The following is a 25442-nucleotide window of genomic DNA, read 5'->3' on the forward strand; positions in this document are numbered from 1 at the left end:
TTAGGGTATGTGTGACATACACACACATAAATAAAAAAGGCAGCTATACACACAATAAATAGAAAGAAATCTTCGGATGTCATTCATTCATGTTAGACAGAAAGAAAGGCTAATAGTTAAGTGGGCAGATAAAAAAAAAAAGCTAGTGGATCGTCTTTGGTGGACGGGTGGGGCAAGATCAGTAGCAAATGACCATTCGGCTGAAAGGCAGCTCGCAATGAATGATGATAATAATACCAACAACAAACCCACCTACGATGGGTTCGCGGCTATCGTAGTCTTTATTTATTTTTTAATTTATCTCTTTATTTTCTACCGTCGTCCATGTCCTGACTACCAGAAAGAACGGTCCCGTCTCAGAAGTTTTACTCGTTTCCAAGACAAGACACTTTCTATCGGAGCTTGGCACCACAATTATAACATGCTGCGATTGTATTCTCTTGCGGTGATTTTTTTTTTAATAAGGAAGTAAGCAAGGTATGTGAAAAACTCTTCTTTGTTGATAAACGATTTAGATGTTATCATCTTTACTGCGGTTGTTTGTGTGAAAATACATCTTAATCTCTCGTGTTGTAATCTTCCATAAATAACCCTTTATATATATATATATATCACACAGACACACGCACACATATATATATTCACACAGACACACACACATATATATTCACACACACACATATATATTCACACACACACACATATTATATATATATATATATATATTCACACAGACACACACACATATATATTCACACACACACATATATATTCACACACACACACATATATATATATATATTATATATATATATTCACACAGACACACACACATATATTCACACAGACACATATATATATATTCACACAGACACACACCACACACACACATATATATATATTCACAGACACACCACACACACACACACACCACATATATATATATATATATATATTCACACAGACCACACACACACACACATATATATATAATGTTCTGTGATGCTAAGATCAACAAAAAATACTCTATCTGGTGAGAGATAAATATTATTTAATAAACACAGTGGCTCGAAAAATGTATATTGTTTATTAAATTATATATATATATATATATATATATATATATCAAAGTAAATAAATATATATATATATATATATCAAAGTAAATAAATAATATATATATATCAAAGTAAATAAATATATATATATATATATCGAAGTCAATAAATATATATATATATATCAAAGTCAATAAATATATATATATATAATCAAAGTCAATAAATATATATATATATATATCAAAGTCAATAAATATATATATATATATATATCAAAGTAAATAAATATATATAATATATATCAAAGTAAATAAATATATATATAATGTGTGTGTGTGTGTATGTAGGTCTGGTATAACAAAAATTCAACGCGTGTATATATTGTTTAAAAAATTATATTCAATCGACAGAAAGTTATAAAAGTGATTTAAGTGCATAGCACTTATCAAACTTTGTAAAAATGCCAGAGACCTTTTCTTTTGGGCTTTGGGCTTCTTTAGTAACTATCAGCAGATGAAAATAAATTTATAAATTACATGTAACATGTAATTTATAAATACTCAATCGTACATCTCTCGCTCACATACACGTGCGTTTGGATGTATTTACCTCCTGTCATTGTTTTCACTCGCTCCCTCCGTTCTAAACACGTTTGCTCTGTACCTACAATCTTAGAATTTCGTCTCCCCGATTTTCTTTTTTTTATTAAAAAAAAAACAAACTAATTAATTTTTGTCTTAACAGTTGAGCCTACAAACCGCATAATCCTCATAAAAGGCTGCAGTTTCGCACTTCCTCCTTGAAAAACACATTTTTTGGAAAAAAAAACATTTTGGTAAAATTTTCTTAACCAAAATTTGTTCGGATTCCTACGTTTTAGATTATAAGAGATTACGAATATGTAAAAAAAATTTTTTTTTATTTCACCCTCACCCCAACAATTAAAATTTTTGATTGTTTACTTTAAAGAAATTGGAGCGAAATGACGAACTTATACAAATCGAAATTAAATACAGACAAAACATCAAAGTGAAGAGAATGTGCGTTTTACTTCCTGTTTGCCAAGTAGCTTGCTTACCAACCACATGGTTCCAGGTTCATTCCCACTGCGTGGCACCTTGGGCAAGTGTCTTCTACTATAGCCACGGGTCGACCAAGGCCTTATGAGTGGATTTGGTAGACAGAAACTGAAAGAAGCCCGTTGCGTATATGTATGTGTGTGTTTGTCCCCCTAGCATTGCATGACAACCGATGCTGGTGTGTTTACGTCCCCGTAACTTAGCGGTTCGGCAAAAGGGACCGATAGAATAAGTACTAGGCTTCCAAAGAATAAGTCCCGGGGTCGATTTGCTCGACTAAAGGCGGTGCTCCAGCATGGCCGCAGTCAAATGAGTGAAACAAGTAAAGGAGTAATTAAATGTAAATTGAATATACACCATTTTATGAGAAACAAACAATGTTTAATAATTAATGTTATAAAGTTTAATAAGGGACTCAAATTTCACTCCTCCCCAATTTTAAATCTCTTATCTATTTTTTCCTGTCCGTTTATTGTTGTTGTGACCCCCTTCGGTCATGAATGACCATGGGATTGCACCTAGAAAGTTACCCTCCGTGGCACAAGGAAGACCAGCAGTCGCCCATGCATACCAACCTCCATTTTCCATGTCATTGATGTTATCCAAGGGAAAGGCAAAGGTCGATACTGCTTGGCACCAGTGACATCACAACTCATTATTAACGTGCAAATGGCACACAGACACGTGTACCCTTAGCGTAGTTCTCGGGGAGAGTCAGCGTGACACAGAGTGTGACAAGGCTGGCCCTTTTGAAATACAGGTACAACAGAAACAGGAAGTAAGAGTGAGAGAAAGTTGTGGTGTAACAAGAACTGGGATCGATTCATTCGGTTGCAGTCTTAATCCCCGGAACGAGTACAAGATAGCCAAGGCCTTTATTGTATACTTACTACGTTTATTGGGGGAGGGGGTGATCCCTGCTGTACTCTTTCACCACAACTTTTTCTCACTCTTACTTCCTGTTTCTGTTGTACCTGTATTTCAAAGGGCCGGCCTTGTCCTTCTCTGTGTCACGCTGAATAACCCCGAGAACTACGTTAAGGGTAGAAGTGTCTGTGGAGAGCTCAGCCACTTACACGTTAATTTCACGACTCAATTTAACTGTGTGTAGAAATTATTTCTAACAGGCTGGATGCTCTTGTTCTTATCTTTGTTGTTATCGAGGAGACAACTGCACTAACTTCGAAATTATGAGAGTTCTCTCCCTTGCACCCTCCGAGAAAATTTTTTATTAACGTTATTGATTTGTTTTCTATTAATTGAAGAAATTATAACAATTTCAATTAATTAATGTTCGCAGTATTACCTGGAAACGAAAACCAAAAAAAAAAATATAGTGTGATGGGTGTAAAAAGAAGTGTATGAAGCGAATATGAAAACAAAAATGTGTGCAAACCAACCGGGGTGGGAGGAGAGGGCTTTCGGAAAATTCACAAGATCCTAGTTTTTTTCCTTGTAGCTCTGAGGAAAATGGATATCTTTGAATGAAATTTTATATAGATACCTTTCAAACCCCGCATACCTTTCTATTCAAACAAAATACTGAGCCTGAAAAAGTGTATTGTTCGACTCGCAATGTAACCTGGCTACTTCAAACAATATGTCGCTCGGTTTCCTTTCATACGGGCTATCTCACTGCCAACCCAGCGACTTCGTAAGTTTCTTTTGGAGGCTGCAAGACTATACCCATGTTCCTGATGACACAGAAGAAATGTATACCAGTTCTAGCTTTCTTTCGATATAACTCGACAAAAATCAAAACACTTCACTTCGGGTATTTCCGGGGAAGCAAATGACAGTTCGATTCTGTTTTCTGCTTGGAAATTTGCGGATTTTACTTAGACACATGAAACAGGTAAGAACGAATATGCAAGGCTTTTTTTTTTCTTCAAGTTTAAAATGAAACATTGACTTCACAACCCACGGAAATATCCGAAGTGAAATGTCTCGACCATGTCAAGCTATATCGAAGGAATGCCCCAGTTCTTAATGTCGTTCACCCATAACTCCTTAAAAATACGTTGATGGTTTGCATTAGGAAATAGAAAACGGTGCTATACTTATTCTATCGGTTTCTTTTGCCACTAAGTGACGGGAAACGTAAAGAAACCAGCATCTGTTGTGAAGATGTGGTGGGGATAAATACCAAGATAAAATAGATTACATACATAGGCGCAGGAGTGGCTGTGTGGTAAGTAGCTTGCTTACAAACCACATGGTTCCGGGTTCAGTCCCACTGCGTGGCACCTTGGGCAAGTGTCTTCTACTATAGCCTCGGGCCGACCAAAGCCTTGTGAGTGGATTTGGTAGACGGAAACTGAAAGAAGCCCGTCGTATATATGTATATATATATGTGTGTGTCTGTGTTTGTCCCCCTAGTATTGCTTGATAACCGATGCTGGTGTGTTTACGCCTCCGTCACTTAGCGGTTCGGCAAAAGAGACCGATAGAATAAGTACTAGGCTTACAAAGAATAAGTCTAGGGGTCGAGTTGCTGGGTTAAAGGTGGTGCTCCAGCATGGCCGCAGTCAAATGACTGAAACAAGTAAAGGATAAAGAGTACATACGCACGCGCGTGTGTGTGTGTATACACTACAACGCACACGCGATAGGCTTCGTTCAATTTCCATTTACCAAATCCAGTCACAAGTATAATGGAAGAATTTTGCCCAAGCTGCTGTGTAGTAAAACTGAACCTGAAACCACGTGAATGGGAAACAGATTTCTTACCACACAGCCACACCTGAACATCTTTTGATTAATTTTATTAGCATCGTTTAGCTGGCAGAATCGTTAGCGCGCCGGGTGAAATGCTTGGCGGTATTTCGTCTGCCGTTACGTTGCGAGTTCAAATTCCGCCGAGGTCGACTTTGCCTTTCATCCTTTCGATGTCGATTAAATAAGTACCAGTTACGCACTGGGGTCGATATCATCGACTCAATCCGTTTGTCTGTCCTTGTTTGTCCTCTCTGTGCTTAGCCCCTTGTGGGTAGTAAAGAAATAGTTATTTCGTCTGCCGTTACGTTCTGAGTTCAAATTCCGCCGAGGTCGACTTTGCCTTTCATCCTTTCGGGGTCGATAAATTAAGTACCAGTTGCATACTGGGGTCGATCTAATCGACTGCTCCGCCTCCCCCAGAATTTCGGGCTTTGTGCCTAGAGTAGAAAAGATTATTTATCGATCTCCAAAATGTAGTTGACCTCGCCAAGATTTGAACAGAGAACCCATAGAAACTAGATCAAAACATCGCAAAGGTCATTCCAACAATTTTGTCGATTCGTTGCCAAGAATGGTGGTTTCTGATGGTGCAGAATAGATTACTAGTAGATGAGAAAGGCGGCGAGCTGGCAGAAACGTTAGCACGTTGGGCGAAATGCTTACGTTGTGAGTTCAAATTCCGCTGAGGTCGACTTTGCCTTTCATCCTTTCGGGGTCGATAAATTAAGTACCAGTAATGCACTGGTGTCGATGTAATCGTTGCCAAGAATGGTGATTTCTGATGGTGCAGAAACGTTAGCACGTCGGGCGAAATGCTTACGTTGTGAGTTCAAATTCCGCCGAGGTCGACTTTGCCTTTCATCCTTTCGGGGTCGATAAATTAAGTACCAGTAATGCACTGGGTCGATGTAATCGATTTAATCCCTTTGTCTGTCCTTGTTTGTCCCCCTCTAGGTTTAGCCCCTTACTCTTTACTCTTTTACTTGTTTCAGTCTTTTGACTGCGGCCATGCTGGAGCACCGCCTTTAGTCGAGCAAATCGACCCCGGGACTTATTCTTTGTAAGCCCAGTACTTATTGTATCGGTCTCTTTTGCCGAACCGCTAAGTGACGGGGGACGTAAACACACCAGCATCGGTTCTCAAGCAATGCTAGGGGGACAAACACACACACACACATTATATATATACGACAGGCTTCTTTCAGTTTCCGTCTACCAAATCCACTCACAAGGCATTGGTCGGCCCGGGGCTATAGCAGAAGACACTTGCCCAAGATGCCACGCAGTGGGACTGAACCTGGAACCATGCGGTTGGTTAGCAAGCTACTTACCACACAGCCACTCCTGCGCCACTCCCCTTGTGGGTAATAAAGAATTATATTAGTAGATGAGAAAGGTGAGGGGAGGAAGAAAATAAGAATAAGACAGATGGTAAAGGTGGTGGGACGACATGTGTCGCGAGTTGGTCTGCGGTCAAAGAGAAACGCTAGTAATGTAAAAGAATAAGAAAGAAGGGGGGGAAAAACGGTTAAGAAGGGAAAAGAAACCAAAGAATGATTAATATGAACCAGATTGCCAAATTTCAGTAGAAGGGGATTGTAGGGGCTGCTTAACTGTCAGCGAGGGTTTCCTCTACGAGTACAAGAGACGCTCGTTAAATATGATACTGTCGCCTCTCCCTATCTGAAAGGTGAAAAGGCCAGTGTTTCTAACCTCAAAGGAAGGAAGATAATGGTTTAACTGGAGCCATGGAAGGAGGAGCTTTCGGCACGGTCGTTCGACGTGCTAGAAACAGTAGCTAAATCTCTTAATCTATATAATTTGTAGTTTATTCTCTTATTCTTTTACTTGTTTCAGTCATTTGACTGCGGCTATGCTGGAGTACCACCTTAAAGGGTTTTAGTCGAACAAATCGACCCCCCCAGGACTTATTCTTTGTAAGCCTAGTACTTATTCGATCGTCTCCTTTTTGCCGAACCGATAAGTTACGGGGACGTAAACACACCAGCATCGGTTGTCAAGCAATGGGGGTAGGGGGCGCAAACACAAAGACACATAAATGTATACATACATACACACACATACATGTGTGTTTGTCTCCCCGCCATCGTCTGACAACCGATGTTGGTTTGTATACGTCCCCGTAATCTAGCGGTTCGGCAAGACAGACCGATAGAATAAGCACTAGGCTTACAAAGAATAAGTCCTGGGGTCGATTTGTTCGACCAAAGGTGGTGCGCCAGCATGGTCGCAGTCAACTGAAACAAAAGAATATATATATATATATATATGTATATATAAATATTATGTTTTGTATTAAAAATAATTTAAATGGCGGTGCCCCAGCATGGCCACAGCTCATGAGCTGAAACTAGAATCAATCAATCAACCGATGTTGATCAAAAGTTATCTCCATTTTTTGCGAATTTGAAATTGATTACTGATAAACTTTTGTTTATTCTGTTATTACCTGTACCCTATGAGCATCGTGTGCTTGCATACCCCTGCCCAGGGTTAACATAAGTAAATGATATCGGCAGTAAGAACGGATACACTTATCCTTTAGACGGTTATTCCAACCGTTAGCTCTGCTTACCACACAAACGTAGTTCTCGAGGAGATTCAGCGTGACACACAGTGTGACAAAACTGACCCTTTGAAATACAGGTACTACTCATTTTTGCCAGCTGAGTGGACTGGAGCAACGTGAAATAAAGTGTCTTGCTCAAGGACACAACGCGCCGCCGGGAATTGAACTCACAACCTTACGATCACGAGCCGAATGCCCCTAACCACTAAGCCACGCGCCTTCACTTACATACATACATACTGACTATGGCCCGTTAAGTCTGGTTGTTAGCTATTCCTTTTTGGATCGTCTGGCACCTGTGTCGGTGGCACATAAGAAAAACACCGAAAACACCATATCCGAGCGTGGCCGTCTGCCAGCCTCGTCTGGCACCTGTGTCGGTGGCACATAAAATCACCCACTACACTCTCGGAGTGGTTGGCGTTAGGAAGGGCATCCAGCTGTAGAAACACTGCCAGATCTGACTGGCCTGGTGTAGCCTTCGGGCTTGCCAGACCCCAGTTGAACCGTCCAACCCATGCTAGCATGGAAAGCGGACGTTAAACGATGATGATGATGATGATGATGAATGGACCGCACAAATCTACCACCCACAGGCCAACAGATTAGTGGAGAGATTTCACTGCCACCTGAAGGAATAGATGACAACCAGACTTAGCGGACCAAATTGGATTGACAAACTCCCATGGGTGATGCTGGGAATCCTCATCGACCCAAAAGAAAATCTCAACACTTCCTCCGCGGAAATGGTGTATGATGCCCCTCTTACAGTGCCAAGAGAGTTCCTTCCGAATACGAAGTTGGACTCGAATGTCAAAAGGTACCTCGCTCAACTGAGGGACAGCGTGGCCCAGTTGCGCCCTGTCCCCATGTCGACACACGGTACATCCAGATCATCCGTACCAAATGACCTCCGCACGGCTTAACTTTGTGTTTGTTCGATGTGACACACGGCGAAAACCCCTCCAGGCACCCTACGATGGTCCATATCAAGTCATACATCCGGGAGATAAATCACTCCAACTCCTAATCGGCGGACGACAAGACAGTCTCCATCGATAGGTTGAAACCTGCCCGTCTCGATATTGATAGCCCCGTTCAGGTAGCCCAGCCACCAAACGGGCCGCCGCGGCCATATCATACCAACCCTTGACAAGGAACAGTCATCAAAGAACCGAGTAACCACATGCATGGGCAGGACAATTAAAACGCCTTCCCGGTTCCAATGACAGTCAACAGTTATGGAGTGGGGAGCTGGATTCATGACAGACTAGACTGTAGACAGGAACTTTGATGCGGGTTAACTAGGGAGGAAGTCATACATCCGGGAGCTATGGGGCAAGAATTAAAGTCACAAATGAATGCAAATGAGAGAATCTAAACGATAAACAGGTGCAAACAAATCTGAATTCAAAACAATTGTGGAAATCACAACACCTAACGGTAGATATTGGAACTACCAATGCAATATGAGTTCCGTCATTCCACTGCTTTGAGGTGAATTGGGAACCCCGATTGGATGAGATGCTGTCTGGGACACCGAAACGGGCGACCCAGTTGGCCATGAAGGCTCGGCTGATTTCTTGTGTTTCTGTGCTACGGAGAGGAATAGCCTCGGGCCAGCGGATGTTGCGGTCTACCAAGGTCAGTAGATACGAGCAACCTTGTGAAGGTGGTAGGGGGTTGACATGGCTGAATCGAGCCAGTAATGGTTCATAGTTGCCGAGGAGTGCTTTGGTGTGTTGATGGACCTTGGGTTGTTGAAAGGGGATGCAAGTCCTGGTCCAGTCCCCGATTTGCTTGGCCATACCGTGCCAGATAAATTTGCTTGACAGCAGCCGCCGTGTGGCTTTAGTACCTGGGTGGGGGAAGTCTGTGAATTACGCCGAAAACTTTCTTGCGCCAGGCTGATGGTACGATCGGTCGTGGCTTCCCAGTGGATACGTCATACAGTTTGGTTATTGAATTAAAAATTTTGAAAACGTGATTTCTTGCATATTCGGAATCTCCATCATCTAAAACATAGGGATAAAAAGTTTCAAAAAAGTTCAAAATTTTAAGTGGAATTAAAAAAATTTTTTTTTTTTTTTTGCATATTCGTAATCTCCGACATCTTAAACGTAGGAATCCGAAATTTTTTTTTAAAGAAATGCATTTTTCAAGGAGAGGTGCGAAACTGCATTAGCCCCGAAGTTACCGTCAGTAGAGAGTGAAAAAGTAAAGAATGCACGATGCTGACAAGAAAAGAAGAAAGGATAAAGATGGTACCGTCTTTCTTGCGACCGAAAGGAAAGTGCTGCTCTTGGTCATGGCTGACGCAAAAGAGGTAGAGATGGGAAATGTTCTGTGTTATATAGACTATGGTCAGTAATGTAGGTCAAACCCTAAACAAAGGACTGACCTTTCTTTGACCAGCACGGGTGCTTGGTGATCAAGTACTGCCTCATCAATCATCGGGTGTGGAGAGATTTTCCCGCTTGCTTTGACAAGCAGCAAGCGGGTATATTTGGTTTCAAATCTCAGGCAGGGCGAAGCGAGGTCCCTACACTACAGACATTCAAAAGGAGAACATTTAGCAGAAACCATGTTATAAAAATAGGTGAACAATGCGTGTGCAGGGAATGTGCAATGCCAGTGGCCAACGAGAAAACCTTTTTTTTTTATAAAAATATAGAACATTCAAAAACATACGCTTATGAATTTACTTGTTTTAGTAAAATGAAGCGTCGCGGAATTGTTAAGTGTAAACAAATGAAGGTGTGCAGTGTAAAGAAATCAGAATGAAAATGACAAACTTAGCTAGAAAATGTCCTGGTTTTGAAAGGCTAAAAAAGTAGCGTTTGAAATGCAAAAATATATGTATGCAAAAAAAGTTGAAGTCAATGTACAAAAGTTCACGTGACATGCAGGGCTGCGTTTGAGAAGTCAAGAGAACGTTTCATGTGCAGGATCACATCGGAGTCGCCAATAGCAGCGGGATAAGGTGATGTGCCATATCAATTCGATATGATGTAGCCCAGTACCGAATGTAACGTGTAGATGAAACGCTAAAAGGTTCTCGCGTCGGACTAATCAGCGAACATCGAAGAATCAACACCAAGAACGAAGAAATATTACTTACATATATTTATTCGTTTGCCCGACATGTAGTTAGAGACACAGCAGCAATGTGACAAGGATGGCTCGCTGGTTAGTAGTTGATAGTGTAGTTGCTGTGAGTAGAGACTGAAAGAGTAAAGAATGCACGAAGCTGACTAGAAAGGAAGAAAGTTATAAAGGTGGTACCGTCTTGCGGCCGAAAGGAAAGTGCTGCTCTTGGTCATGGCTGACGCAAAAGAGCTTGTTGCTCGTTGGTCTGACTGACACAAAAGAGGTAGAGATAGGAAATTTCTGTGTTATATAGATTATGGTCAGTAATGTAGGTCAGACCCTAAACAAAGGACTGACCTTTCCTTGACCAGCACGGGTGCTTGCTTGGTGATCAATCATCTGGTGTGGAGAGGATTTCCCGCTTGTTTTGGTTTCAAATCTCGGGCAGGTCGAAGCGAGGTCGTGCACAGATAAAGCTTGTCATAAAAGAAAGGTAAGCGACTTTTTAGTTTATTGAAAAACAAAAAACGAACTGGTGACATGAATGAGAAATTAACCCCCAGCTGCTGATTGAAAGATAGGGCACATGCACATATATATATATATACTTACATACCTACAAACAAACACATACAAAAATATATATTGTACATACGTACTCACACTGAACTATACATACATATACACAAACACAAAAAATACATAAGCAAACGATTCATGAAAACAAAAATATATATATATATTGTTGGCGATTTTTTTTCCCTCTGTCTTCCTTTTCTCTTGGACTTTATCTATATCTCCTATTTCCGAAGAAGAGCTTCGCTCGAAACGTAAAATAACCTTTCTTTCATTGCTCGAGCGTCTAGTTCATACTTTGCATGTACCACGTGCTCGCGTTGTTGTTGTTGTTTTTTTCTTTTTTCCTTGTATTGTTTTATTATGGGTTCGGCTACACTGCATTGATAAAAGGCAAATACCCTGACACGTGCAGATGCCTAACCAGCGGCTGACCTCCCCTGTTCGAAGGTTATAATGGACACAGGTTCGTGTGTCATACAGCTAGCTAGAGGCGATGGCCTCTTGGAGCTAATCAACGGCAGCTTTCGCCCTATATTTATGGACTGCCATATTAGCTTGGCAGTCCATAAATATAGAAAGACTTAGAAATAATAATAATAATAATAATATATACATGAGGCAACAACCTCGAAACCGCGGTCCGGTGCGTATCACTTAGGCTATATATATATATATATATATATATATATATATATATACACACACACACACATAATTATTGTTTTTTATATTGATTGTTGTCTCTGATTTATATCTAAGCAATTTCACTATTTCTTTTACGTCAGTTTTACCTGTTAGTCTTTCTTTTAAATATGACGAGTGCTATGCTTCGCTGATGAGGTTACGATACGATCGGAACACGTCCGGAGTTGTTCCACGCGCTTGCTTGTTTTGCTTCTTGCTTGCTGAAATAATTAAAAACATTAAACATTTGATGTAATGTTATTTTTGATCGTCATAAACAACCAGCGTACCTGAAAAATACCTTCGTTCTTTAATAGGAGCACTCCGTTGGTTACGACGACGAGGGTCCCAGCTGATACGATCAAAGGAAGAGCTTGCTCGTGAAATTAATGTGCAAGCGGCTGAGCATTCCACAGACATGCGTACCCTTAACGTAGTTCTCAGGGAGATTCAGCGTGACACAGTGTGTGACATGGTTGGCCCTTTTGAAATACAGGCACTATTCATTTTTGCCAGCTGAGTGGACTGGAGCAACGTGAGGTAAAGTGTCTTGCTCAAGGACACAACACGTCACCGGGAAATGAACTTAGGATCGTGAGCCGATTGCCCTAACCACTAAGCCACGCGCTTTAATAATTCAAAGAAAGGCGGCGAGCTGGCAGAAACGTTAGCACGTCGGGCGAAATGCTTAGCGGTATTCCGTCTGCCGTTACGTTGTGAGTTCAAATTCCGCCGAGGTCGACTTTGCCTTTCATCATTTCAGGGGTCGATAAATTAAGTACCAGTTACGCACTGGGGTCGATATAATCGATTTAATCCCTTTGTCTGTCCTCGTGTGTCCCCTCTGTGTTTAGCCCCTTGTGGGTAATAAAGAAATAGGTATTTCGTTTGTCTTTACGTTTTGAGTTCAAATTCCGCCGGGGTCGACTTTCCTTTTATCCTTTCGGGATCGATAACAAAAATCAAACCAATTTGAAAATCAAACAGATTTTCAATGAGACCACCTAACTTTATCCCGACTTCCACTACTTGTTTTATGATCCAGAAAGTGAAACGATAGAAGTCAGCATACATAGATCGACATTTGCTGGAAACAAAGCAACGAAGCGAAAGTCTAAAATGCTTCTCTACTGATATCGACCTGCCCTATATCATTGTCTGCAGTCAACTGTTGCCCACCAAATTTACATAAGCTCCACAAGGCAAGTCTTTGTGGAATTGAGACCTCAAAAAGAGAGGAGAATCTTACCTTTGATAATAACCCCTGTATAGACAACACCCGATGGGGTTTTTTTTTCTCCCTCATCTGAATGTGTAGCTATTCACCAAACGCACGCGTCCCTAACAGCGTATTGCTGAATTACGAATCAATTACGAATTAATTCCAACGGTGCAAGAAAGTTAATTGTACTTCCATTCCAATGTTCATGATGTCATACAATTCTCACGGCTGCTTATTGTTTTAAGAAGTTAATCATATATTCTAAACATGAACAATTCTGAAATAAACTTTTCAGTTCCAAAGATAAAACATTCTCCCAATTTTATTTCATCGCCGAGTTCAGTCGAGTTCTACCGAATATTATTTTACTTTTCTTTTTATTATACTTCTACAGTTTTCACGTTCTGACTTCTACAGTTTTCACCTTCTGAATAATGAAACGAAATATCGCACATACTTCGTAATGGAGGAACAATGCAATAATAGCCATGAAAACGATTAGTAGTAAAATACCGAAATTAAACTAGCCTGTCTGTCTATCCATCTCCATATATGCTTGCCTGTCACTCGTAACTACTTTACGCTGTACCAAGGTAATGCTTCTTTGTCTTATAACATACAAAACAACGCGACCATTTGGTTTTCACGTTCGAATATTAGCTATCAATCTAACAGCACTTCCACCAAGTTTATATCATTGTCAATGGTTCAAGATGAACGCAGTTCTTCAATAACGGGATTTTTTTTTCAGGCAGGTCAATTGTTTGTGCGTTCTTTAAAATATTTGGTGAAGTTTTGGAATAACTGTCACTAACAACGCAAAGCAAAAAATTGGGGAGTGGGTTTTTTAAAAAAAAAAGCTATTTCTTTAGTATTCGTGTTTCATTTAGGAAAAATATGATTATAAAGGTTTTTTTTTTTTCAAGAATTTGAAATTTTCTTAATTTTGACCCACCACCATCAATTTATATCTGATATTATTGGTTTCAAATTTTGACACAAAGCCAGCAATTTTAGGGGAGGGGTAAGTCTATTACACCAACTCCAGTGTTCAACTGATACTTATTTTATCGACTGTGAAATCATGAAATGCAAAGTCCGTCGGCGGAATTTGAATTCAATGTAAAGACGGATGAAATGCTGTTTAAGCATTTCGCCTGGCGTCATTATCGGCAATATCGAAATGTTATTGCTTTCATTATTTTACTGATAACTTTGAAAAAAAAAATGGTTTCTCTCTTGGACTGTTTATTTTAATAAATTATATTCCAATCAAAAAAAAAATTTTTTTTTCGACTTCAAGAAGTCCAGAACACGAGTCCTTAAATTCAGCAACAACATTGTAAATGAAAAAAAAAGTTAAACGGTAGTTATGATAATTAAAACAACTAAAAAAAAACGTTAAAATTATTAGTAATATATCTAATAAATAAATAAGCTGGAACCATAGAAAATCAATGCCGTTTTCTTATTTTGTTTAATTTCATACGAGTTGGCGGATGTGACTCAATAAATTCGGTGAGGAGATTTGACTTCTGTCGTAAAATCTAAAAGCGCCGAGAAAGAAATATTCATCCAAAAGTAATGACTTAAAGGTAATGTTATAATGGTCTCTGTTGCAGAAAGATAAGGTAAACAAGACAGACATTGATAGAAAGGGCAAAATCAGATGAGTTGTCTGAACCGACATTTGATCGAAAGCGTTCTCTATACATAACAATCCCTGTTTTAGTTTATCGAGAATTAAATTATCAAATGTGACAATTTCTTTTGAAATGGTCAAATTATAAAGCTTATATTAGTGTGGTTTCTGGCTAGGATTGTAAAATACACCCAAGAACGAACGCTTCGTGTAGCCATTTTGATTAACGAACGTCTGGGGGAAAAAGAAGGGCAATAGAATTTATAGATTTAAAAAAGAATTATTTATTTATTCAGAACTTTATTGATTGTACAGTACAGGTATTTTTACCCACACACATTGACATAATAATATCGAAGCGAAATTTTTATTTAAAAAAAAACACCTTATTTTCAGTGGCACACGACAGACGACAGACGTCTGCTTTCTTTCAGTTGAACGGTTTACTGAATAAGTAGAGTAAAAAGTTCCCACTTGAAAAAAATTGCTTCATGGAAAATAAGAACAAAAGTAAAGTGTCCGGTAAACGTATATTTTCATTGTTGTTTAATCGACCTTGAACAAACAGACATTAGACTAAAAAATATATTCAAGCTATGATCATTACCGACATTTTTCCCCCAGAAATTGCTGTTCTTTGTGGGTCAATTTTTTTGTTTAAACGATTGTGTGTTATTCAATGATGATTTGGATACTTTCTCTTCAAGCAGGTTCAACGACCTCATAAAAGTCCCCCCCCCCTAATGGCTCGCGTAAATTTTCCTACAGTGTCTATGGCGTTATTTCACATATTTGTTGTGTGTATCTCTGTGTACACACAACGTACACTTTGTACGCATAAAAGTGGAAGAAGAAGAAACGACAACATTACAAACGGCTTTCCAGACATTTTAATATCGTCGTTCGTAGGATTATTGGTAGAAATTTATTGATACGTAAAGGGGTGGAGAGATAAAGCAATTATTTCAACTGGGATCACGTATGCAGGACATTGTACATACGAGCATTGCCCAGGCTGAAAAGGTAGCCGTTAATGGCTTAGAATTATTCTTGAAGATATATTCACTGGAATAGAATGGTACTATTGGATTTCTCAAGAAATCCAGTAATAATCTGTGAGATTATAAAAATTAGATTATTTCCCAGTCTGGTCTTCCTTGCATTTTGCTACTTGCTCATACACACTCAATGTAAATAGTATATTAATTAATTTTAATTGTGTAAACGAAATATAATCCAAACTTTAAATAAGGAACAAGATTAAGTAAATGTGAGAACAGTTTTATTTTATTTGGAACTTTCCTTACTCTTCTACTTGTTTCAGTCATTTGACTGCGGCCATGCTGGAGCACCGCCTTTAGTCGAGCAAATCGACCCCGGGACTTATTCTTTGTAAGCCCAGTACTTATTCTATCGGTCTCTTTTGCCGAACCGCTAAGTGACGGGGACGTAAACACACCAGCATCGGTTGTCAAGCAATGCTAGGGGGACAAACACAAACACATACATATATATATATATATATATATATATATATATACATATATACGACAGGCTTCTTTCAGTTTCCGTCTACCAAATCCACTCACAAGGCATTGGTCGGCCCGGGGCTATAGTAGAAGACACTTGCCCAAGATGCCACGCAGTGGGACTGAACCCGGAACCATGTGGTTGTTTAGCAAGCTACTTACCACACAGCCATTGAAAATTATTTCTTAAAATTATTTTGAAGAATTAGAAGCTGGGGGTGTTGGCAAGTAAACCACTCACAGAAGCATAATTTTTCTAATGTACAAAAAATGGAATGCTCAGAGGATGACCTCACATTCAAATATTGGAGTTTCAATACATGAAGTGGTAAAGAAATGATATTAAATTGCAATGAGCCTTGGCTTATTTAATATTATATATTAGAATCTGTATGTGAAAGATCAGGCTAAATCTCCTTGTAACATTTCATGAACTGGTTGTCCCATCGATCAGATTAACTAGAAGCCTCATTATCCTAATTGTCAGTGCCATTAGATCTGTACTTACTATAATCTTGGTAAGTCTGAACTTCAGGGTACATAATTTTTTTTTTACCAGCAAGGGCTTAATAAAGAAATTACGGAGACTTCCAACTTTTGAACACCCCACATAAAATTATCAGAGAGTAAGCAGTATTTCTCAGGATGTCCAGTAACTGTCAATGTTTGTCCCTGAGATTTATAGACATAGCAAAGCTTAAATGTTCTGGAAAGTTAATTCTATAATCTTTACAATTGCAATTTTATAAGTGGAATTCAAGCTTATTGTATTACTCTTTTTACTCTTTTTCTTGTTTCAGTCATTTGACTGCGGCCATGCTGGGGCACCGCCTTTAGTCGAGCAAATCGTCCCCGAGACTTATTCTTTGTAAGCCCAGTACTTATTCTATCGGTCTCTTTTGCCGAACCGCTAAGTAACGGGGACGTAAACACACCAGCTTCGGTTGTCAAGCAATGCTAGGGGGACAAACACGGACAAACACACACACACACATATATATATATATATATATATATATATATATATATATATATATATATATACATATATACGACAGGCTTCTTTCAGTTTCCGTCTACCAAATCCACTCACAAGGCTTTGGTCGGCCCGAGGCTATAGCAGAAGACACTTGCCCAAGATGCCACGCAGTGGGACTGAACCCGGAACCATGTGGTCGGTTAGCAAGCTACTTACCACACAGCCACTCCTACGCCTATGGTCAATTCTGCGCCCCCTTCCCCCCACTTCAATCGGCGCCTGGGGCACATGCCCCTCTTGCATTTTTTGCGTAATTCAGATGACAGTTTATTCACTGCACCCTGTATATACAAAGACAAACATGCACATATATGCATGCATGCACAATCATGATTGTACGGCTAAGAAGCGTCGGCTTAGTCCCACTGTGGAACTTGAATAAGTGTCTTCTATTATAGGCTGACCAAAGCTTTGTGAATAGATTTGGTAGATAGAAACTGAAAGAAGCCTGCTGTGTCCATCACCACTGCTTGACAACCAGTGTTAGTGTATATATGTCCCTGTAATTTAGTGATTCAGAAAAAAAACCAATAGAATTAGTACCATGCTTAAAAAAAGAAAAATAAGTACTTGGGTCAGTTCATTCAACTAAAGATCCTTCAAGGCAGTGCCCCAGCATGACCACAGTTTAATGATTGAAACAAGTAAAAAAAAAGATACTAATTCACAATCCTAGAAATAAGTTTAACCCTTTTGATACCAACCCCACCCTAAGTACCTGTCTGTGGTCCTGTGATAACAAAATCCCTGCTTTAACCCTTTAGTATTTAAACCGGCCATATCCGGCCAAAATAGCTAATCTGCTTTATGTTCAAACTGACCAGATCCAGGCCCTCACACCTACCCTACAATGTTATTCTACATTAAGTAATTACACCATCAACATCTTGAAGATATGAGATAATGCATGATTAATTCAAATCAATGGGAATCAATAAGCATTATGTTTGATAGAATAATCTGTACGCTAAAGGGTTAAAGTGATCCAAATCATTTAGGCATAAGGCCAGCAGTTCTGAAGGAAAGGGCTTAACAGATCCCATCAACCCAAGTGCTTGACTGGGTACTTTGTTTTATCATCTGCAGAGAGATGAGCATAAAGTTAACCTTGATAGGATATGACCTCAGAGTGGAGGCGCAATGGCCCAGTGGTTAGGGCAGCGGACTCGCGGTCGTAGGATCGCGGTTTCGATTCCCAGACCGGGTGTTGTGAGTGTTTATTGAGCGAAAACACCTAAAGCTCCACGAGGCTCCGGCAGGGGATGGTGGTGATCCCTGCTGTACTCTTTCACCACAACTTTCTCTCACTCTTACTTCCTGTTTCTGTTGTACCTGTATTTCAAAGGGCCGGCCTTGTCACTCTCTGTGTCACGGTGAATATCCCCGAGAACTACGTTAAGGGTACACGTGTCTGTGGAGTGCTCAGCCACTTACACGTTAATTTCACGAGCAGGCTGTTCCGTTGATCGGATCAGCCGGAACCCTCGTCGTCGTAACCGACGGAGTGCTTCCCACATGACCTCAGAATATAAAAAGAACCATCATAGCAAATACTGCAGAGCATTTTAGTCTGACACTCTTATGATTCTACCAGTCCATCACCCTTAAACATTGAAACTGGCCATCTCCTACTAAGATATTCTACTAGTTTTATTGTTCAAGCTGGCCTGATTGAGCTTTTCATGCCTACCCTACAATGTCATCCTAAGAATAAACAGTCACATCATTGAAATCTCAGAGCTATGAGACAATGCACAGTTGATTCAAAACAATTAAATAAGCATTGCATTTGATAGAGTATTCTGAATGCTAAAGAGTTAATAATGTCAATTATTTTCTTAAATTCTTCACTTTTCAAAATTAATTGAAACAAAGTTCCGGGTTCAGTCCCACTGCGTGGCATCTTGGGCAAGTGTCTTCTACTATAGCCTCGGGCCGACCAATGCCTTGTGAGTGGATTTGGTAGACAGAAACTGAAAGAAGCCCGTCGTATATATATATATATATATATATAGAATGATTGTCGTCATTTCTTTCTCTTTTGCCTGCGTTGTTTGCTTTTTAAGTGCTGTGGTTTTACTGGGATCTCCCTTTTAAGTAGAAAGAATAGCCAAAACTCTTTGACTGCTATTTCTAAATTCGGTGTGTGGTGAGGCAAATCGTTGCTAAACCCTTAATTACTTAAACATTCCTTGAATGGGGCTTTTACATGCCGAACTCTACTTGGTAAAATTAATGATTATTCCAAATTAATTCATTTCACCCTTTATTATTGATATATATATATATATATATATATATGTATGTTTGTGTGCCTGTGTTTGTCCTCCCAACATCGCTTGACAACCGATGCTGGTGTGTTTACATCCCCGTAACTTAGCGGTTCGGCAAGAGAGACTGATAGAATAAGTACTAGGCTTACAAAGAATAAGTCCTGGGTCGATTTGCTCGACTAAAGGCGGTGCTCCAGTATGGCCACAGTCAAATGACTGAAACGAGTAACAGAGTAAAGTGTGCCTCATCAGAAATGTAGTTAAGTGTTGCTTCAACTCTCTTTTCTCCTCCGTAAAAGTTATCCTATGTTTGCAGTACTTTGCTTCTTTGATCAGTAAACATTTCCACAGTTTTATTTCATTATTTTGCTTTTTCTATATATTTACAGTTGAAAATTTTTACAATGGAAGATGTAAAGAGGAGCAATATTGCGGAAGACAGTGGAAATTTTTCAAATTCCCTCTTATCGGTTATCAACAAGAATGCCGTAAATGATACAGGCAATGCAGCTAATTTACCAAAGATTCCTGTTATTGTGGTCTCTGACTCCAGTGACACAGAAGATTCAGTGCCAAAGCGCCATCTCAAATTCCGAATGAGAATAAACAACAGTAATGAGGCTCTGTTTGTAATTCTTCCAAAGAGCATTATTTGTCTGATATGTTATAAGAAATTCCTGCGTATCTCATCATTAAAAAGCCACATCTTGTGGCATCTTCATCGTGACGATGTTCCCAGCAATAATTTATGTCATTCTTGTAAATCTAATGCTGACATATCTGACTGTCCATCATTCAAGTTGATTAAGAAGATCATGAGAAATTTCTTATTATCAACAATAAGAAAGCGACAATCTTTGAAAAATAATTCCCGAAGCTATAGAGTTGATCCAAATTACGACAAAGTGATGATTACAGAAAACACATTTACTATAGAAAATACGACGACAGAAACATCAAGTAACAATTCCCATTTGGATAACAATAATTCACCAACTCCTTCTAATACTGCCAATAACAATAAACCAAAAGACTTGAAAGACTACAAAGGAAACTCCATCCAAGATGATTTATTTAAAGAAAAGGCTGTAACCTCTGACCAAAAGGAACGAACAACATTTGATGAAAGTTCAGCTGTCAGCGATAAGCTTTGTGTAGAACCTGTGATAGATTCAAGCGAATTTATGCTTGTAAATGGACAATACAAATGTTTAAGTTGTTCGAAAGATTACACTCTAAACACAATCAATAATCATATAATGTGGCATTTTCACAAAGGTGTTGACTTGTGCTCTAAGCTGCACTACATAAGTTTCAGTTCTGGTGATACAATCTGCCCATTAGTAGTTCAGATTATAAACTATTTAGTATCTAAGGAAGGAAAACCAATACAAGTGAACTGGGGTAAGAATAATGATGGGAAAATAATTTTCAAAGTGAAGTTGATGAAAACTGCAACTGAATTGAATGCAGATACAGTTGTTGATAATCCTATTAGTCTGACAAAAAAAGACAATGTACCCAGTTTTCAGAGTGATAGTGTCACTCCACCAATTGCCGAGTACACCATAAATGAACCATTGGTCCAGGACCATTCTGATAGCAGTGACACACAAAACTCAACTTGCAACTCTAAAGCTGGCTCTAGTCATCCAACAGATAAATATTTGATAAGCGAATGTTCAAACGACACTCCTACAGTGTGTGATAAAACAGATGAAAGTTTACCTTTAGAGAATGACAACCAGCCAGTGTGTAAAGAAATGACAGAAGTAACAACAGCAGGCACTGGTGGAAATAATTTACATGTTCAGCCAGTCAGGAAACCAGATTCTTCTGCCGATGTCTGGAGTTTTTATAAATGTATGGTAACAGGGTGCAACTATTCCACTTTATTTCCTGACAATTATTTGAAACATCTGAAACAACTACATGAAAATATGCACTTTTACCAATGCACCCATTGCGACTTTACAGCTGACACCTATAGTCTTTTAGCAAAACATCTGAAAACTCATACCCACCCAACAGAATTTCTATTTCCTTGTGGTTCCAGTAATTGTAGCTATTACACAAGGGTTCTGAGCCTGCTACCCAAACATTTTACTTCAAGTCACATCAACTGTAAAAAAGTCCTCTGCAAGCACTGTGCTACTGAATTCACAGACCTTAGCCAGTTATTGGAACACTACCATTGTAATCTCCTGAAGTCAGTTAAATGTTCTTACTGTCCTGCACGAGACACTCTCCGTCAACGTATCCTACACCATCTCTCTTTATCTCATCCAGGGAGGCCACGACAAATTATTGTCAGCAGCCAGCTTGTATGCAGTACCAAGAAACAAGCATCTGGGCATGTAAAACTACCGACAGAGAGTACAGTCAAAGTTATGAAAGAGACCCTAATATCAGAACAAGAACAAACTGCAGGTTTTAAGACAAGCTGCTTGAGTAATGACGGTACAGACGATGGAGATCATCGTGCATCTGAAAAATATGTAAATGGTTTGATAAATCCAAGAAATCATACAGAAGAACTTTGTAAGACTGGGGATTGGTCTAACGAACAGAGTGAAACTAATGGTTGTTCTAGTGAACTGGGTGGGACTAGTGATTATGCTAACGAACAGTGTAATGGTTTGAGTGATTTTAAGCAGGCACAAGAACAAAAAGGTGTTAAAATGAAGCAGTTGAGAAAACAAAAGAACAGAGTAAAGACAAAATTAAAAAATTCTTCTAAAGATATCTCATCAATAGAAGGGTTTAATTGGAGTGGTGAGAGTAATGGCAGTTGTGAACAGACGTACAATAATACTGCCCCAGTCTCTAATTTTATTAATTTTGATATAGCTGGAAGAGAACTTGATGCTTGCTTGAAGATTTGCTACGAATTTCTGGATCAGAGTTTAAAGTGCAAGCTATGCTTCCAAACTAGAAAGTCGACCCAGGAGATTCATCTTCACATTCTACAGTATCACTTCCATTGGTATCTCTGGCAGTGTTTCAAATGTAAAACAAATACGTATTCACTTGAAGAAATGCATTGGCATTACCAGCACAAACATCGAGGCTTGATTATTTGTGTGAAATTTCTTTCCTTACCGCAGCTGGCGAAAGGTTCTGATGGCAGACTTTGCCTTCAGAAAGAACAAAAGATTGTTTCAGAGAAATCTCAGAAATCAAAGAAGTCTGAACTGTACAGACAGATACGGCAGCATTGTGTATATGAAATGGTGAATTCAAGAAATTCTAAGAAGGAGGAAGACACGGCCAATGATAAGCAGAGAAACAAAAAACTGTTTATATTTCTAAGTGACTCTCAGCCTCTGGATGAAGCAGAGAAAATTCCAGATAACGATGAAAATACTAATAATCTTGCAAAAGGTGAACTTGACTATGAAAAAAATTACAAACATAAAAAATTACGCAAAAGTTCTTTAAATGATAAAAGTCACAGAGAGATAAAGAAAAGGAAGATCTCTTCACTCTTGAATGAAAGCAACATTGCAATAGATACGTCCAACACGGATTTCAAGATGGAGAAGACTATCAAACAAGGTAATAATTATAATAGAAATGGATTACTGCTTAATGTTGAAAAACACTTAATGGTTGCTCAAAATTCGCTTCCATTCAGGAGAGGCAAAAAGGAGAAATGCTTATTGCATCTTAGGAAAGAAACATCTTTGGTTAATTATACAACTTGGAACCAAGCCTTTCTGACTGGGAACATAAATACATCATTTGATAATAGTTGTAAAATGAGTAGTGACCCAACTGTCAATAACAAGAAGATGAAGATCAGCCCAGATACTGTTGAACAGAGCAAAGAGGCAACTGGCTCAGATGTTAAAATCACAATAGTGAAAGCTGACTCTGATGTTGAAATTAGTAAGGTGAAGACTGGCTCACCTGTCGATAACAGTAAAACAAGGACTGGCTCACCTGTCGATAACAGTAAAACAAAAATTGGCTCACCTGTCGATAACAGTAAAACAAGGACTGGCTCACCTGTCGATAACAGTAAAACAAAGACTGACTCACCTGTCGATAACAGTAAAACAAAAATTGGCTCACCTGTCAATAACAGTAGAACAAGGACTGGCTCACCTGTCGATAACAGTAAAACAAAAATTGGCTCACCTGTCGATAACAGTAGAACAAGGACTGGCTCACCTGTCGATAACAGTAAAACAAAGACTGGCTCACCTGTCGATAACAGTAAAACAAGGAATGACTCACCTGTCGATAACATTAAAACAAGGACTGACTCACCTGTCGATAACAGTAAAACAAGGACTGACTCACCTGTCGATAACAGTAAAACAAAGACTGGCTCACCTGTCGATAACAGTAAAACAAGGACTGGTGCACCTGTCGATAACAGTAAAACAAGGACTGGCTCACCTGTCGATAACAGTAAAACAAGGTCTGGTTCACCTGTCGATAACAGTAAAACAAAGACTGGCTCACCTGTCGATAACAGTAAAACAAAGACTGGCTCACCTGTCAATAACAGTAAAATAAGGACTGACTCACCTGTCGATAACAGTAAAACAAGGACTGGCTCACCTGTCGATAACAGTAAAACAAGGACTGACTCACCTGTCGATAACATTAAAACAAGGACTGACTCACCTGTCGATAACAGTGAAACAAAGACTGGCTCACCTGTCGATAACAGTAAAACAAGGACTGGTGCACCTGTCGATAACAGTAAAACAAGGACTGGCTCACCTGTCGATAACAGTAAAACAAGGTCTGGTTCACCTGTCGATAACAGTAAAACAAAGACTGGCTCACCTGTCGATAACAGTAAAACAAAGACTGGCTCACCTGTCAATAACAGTAAAACAAGGACTGACTCACCTGTCGATAACAGTAAAACAAGGACTGGCTCACCTGTCGATAACAGTAAAACAAGGACTGACTCACCTGTCGATAACAGTAAAACAAGAACTGACTCACTTGTCGATAACATTAAAACAAGGACTGACTCACCTGTCGATAACATTAAAACAAGGACTGACTCACCTGTCGATAACATTAAAACAAGGACTGACTCACCTGTCGATAACAGTAAAACAAGGACTGACTCACCTGTCGATAACAGTAAAACAAAGACTGGCTCACCTGTCGATAACAGTAAAACAAGGACTGGTGCACCTGTCGATAACAGTAAAACAAGGACTGGCTCACCTGTCGATAACAGTAAAACAAGGTCTTGTTCACCTGTCGATAACAGTAAAACAAAGACTGGCTCACCTGTTGATAACACTAAAACATGGACTGACTCACCTGTCGATAACACTAAAACATGGACTGACTCACCTGTCGATAACACTAAAACAAGGTCTGGCTCACATGTTGATAACAGTAAAACAAGGTCTGGTTCACCTGTCAATAACAGTAAAACAAGGACTGACTCACCTGTCGATAACAGTAAAACAAGGACTGGCTCACCTGTCGATAGCAGTAAAACAAGGACTGGCTCACCTGTCCATAACAGTAAAACAAGGTCTGGTTCACCTGTCCATAACAGTAAAACAAAGACTGGCTCACCTGTCGATAACACTATAACAAGGACTGGCTCACATGTTGATAACAGTAAAACAAGGACTGGCTCACCTGTTGATAACACTAAAACAAGGACTGGCTTACCTGTCGATAACAGTAAAACAAAGACTGGCTCACCTGTCGATAACACTAAAACAAGGACTGGCTCACCTGTCGATAACACTAAAACAAAGACTAACTTACCTGTCGATAACAGTAAAACAAGGTCTGGTTCACATGTTGATAACAGTAAAACAAGGTCTGGTTCACATGTTGATAACAGTAAAACAAGGTCTGGTTCACATGTTGATAACAGTAAAACAAGGTCTGGCTCACCTGTCGATAACAGTAAAACAAAGACTGGCTCACCTGTCGATAAC

The 25442-nt window shown here is 39.3% G+C and overlaps 1 protein-coding gene across 3 annotated transcripts in view; it reads left to right on the top strand.

The window, feature by feature from the left end:
• The window catches only part of LOC115224209, a 26529-nt gene continuing 1087 nt past the window's right edge, over positions 1-25442 (top strand). Inside the window, exons 1-3 of one of the 3 annotated variants that reach the window (XM_036513508.1) lie at positions 1-477; positions 19896-25101; positions 25168-25321. In XM_036513508.1, the coding sequence (XP_036369401.1) occupies positions 19911-25101; positions 25168-25321 (5345 nt within the window). In that variant the 5' untranslated portion in view covers positions 1-477; positions 19896-19910. Of the gene's footprint in view, positions 478-19895; positions 25433-25442 lie in introns of all 3 variants that reach the window. The other 2 variants (XM_036513509.1, XM_036513510.1) reach the window with 2 other exon arrangements.

This window comes from Octopus sinensis, linkage group LG25 (assembly GCF_006345805.1).
Source record: "Octopus sinensis linkage group LG25, ASM634580v1, whole genome shotgun sequence".
Taxonomy (NCBI): domain Eukaryota; kingdom Metazoa; phylum Mollusca; class Cephalopoda; order Octopoda; family Octopodidae; genus Octopus; species Octopus sinensis.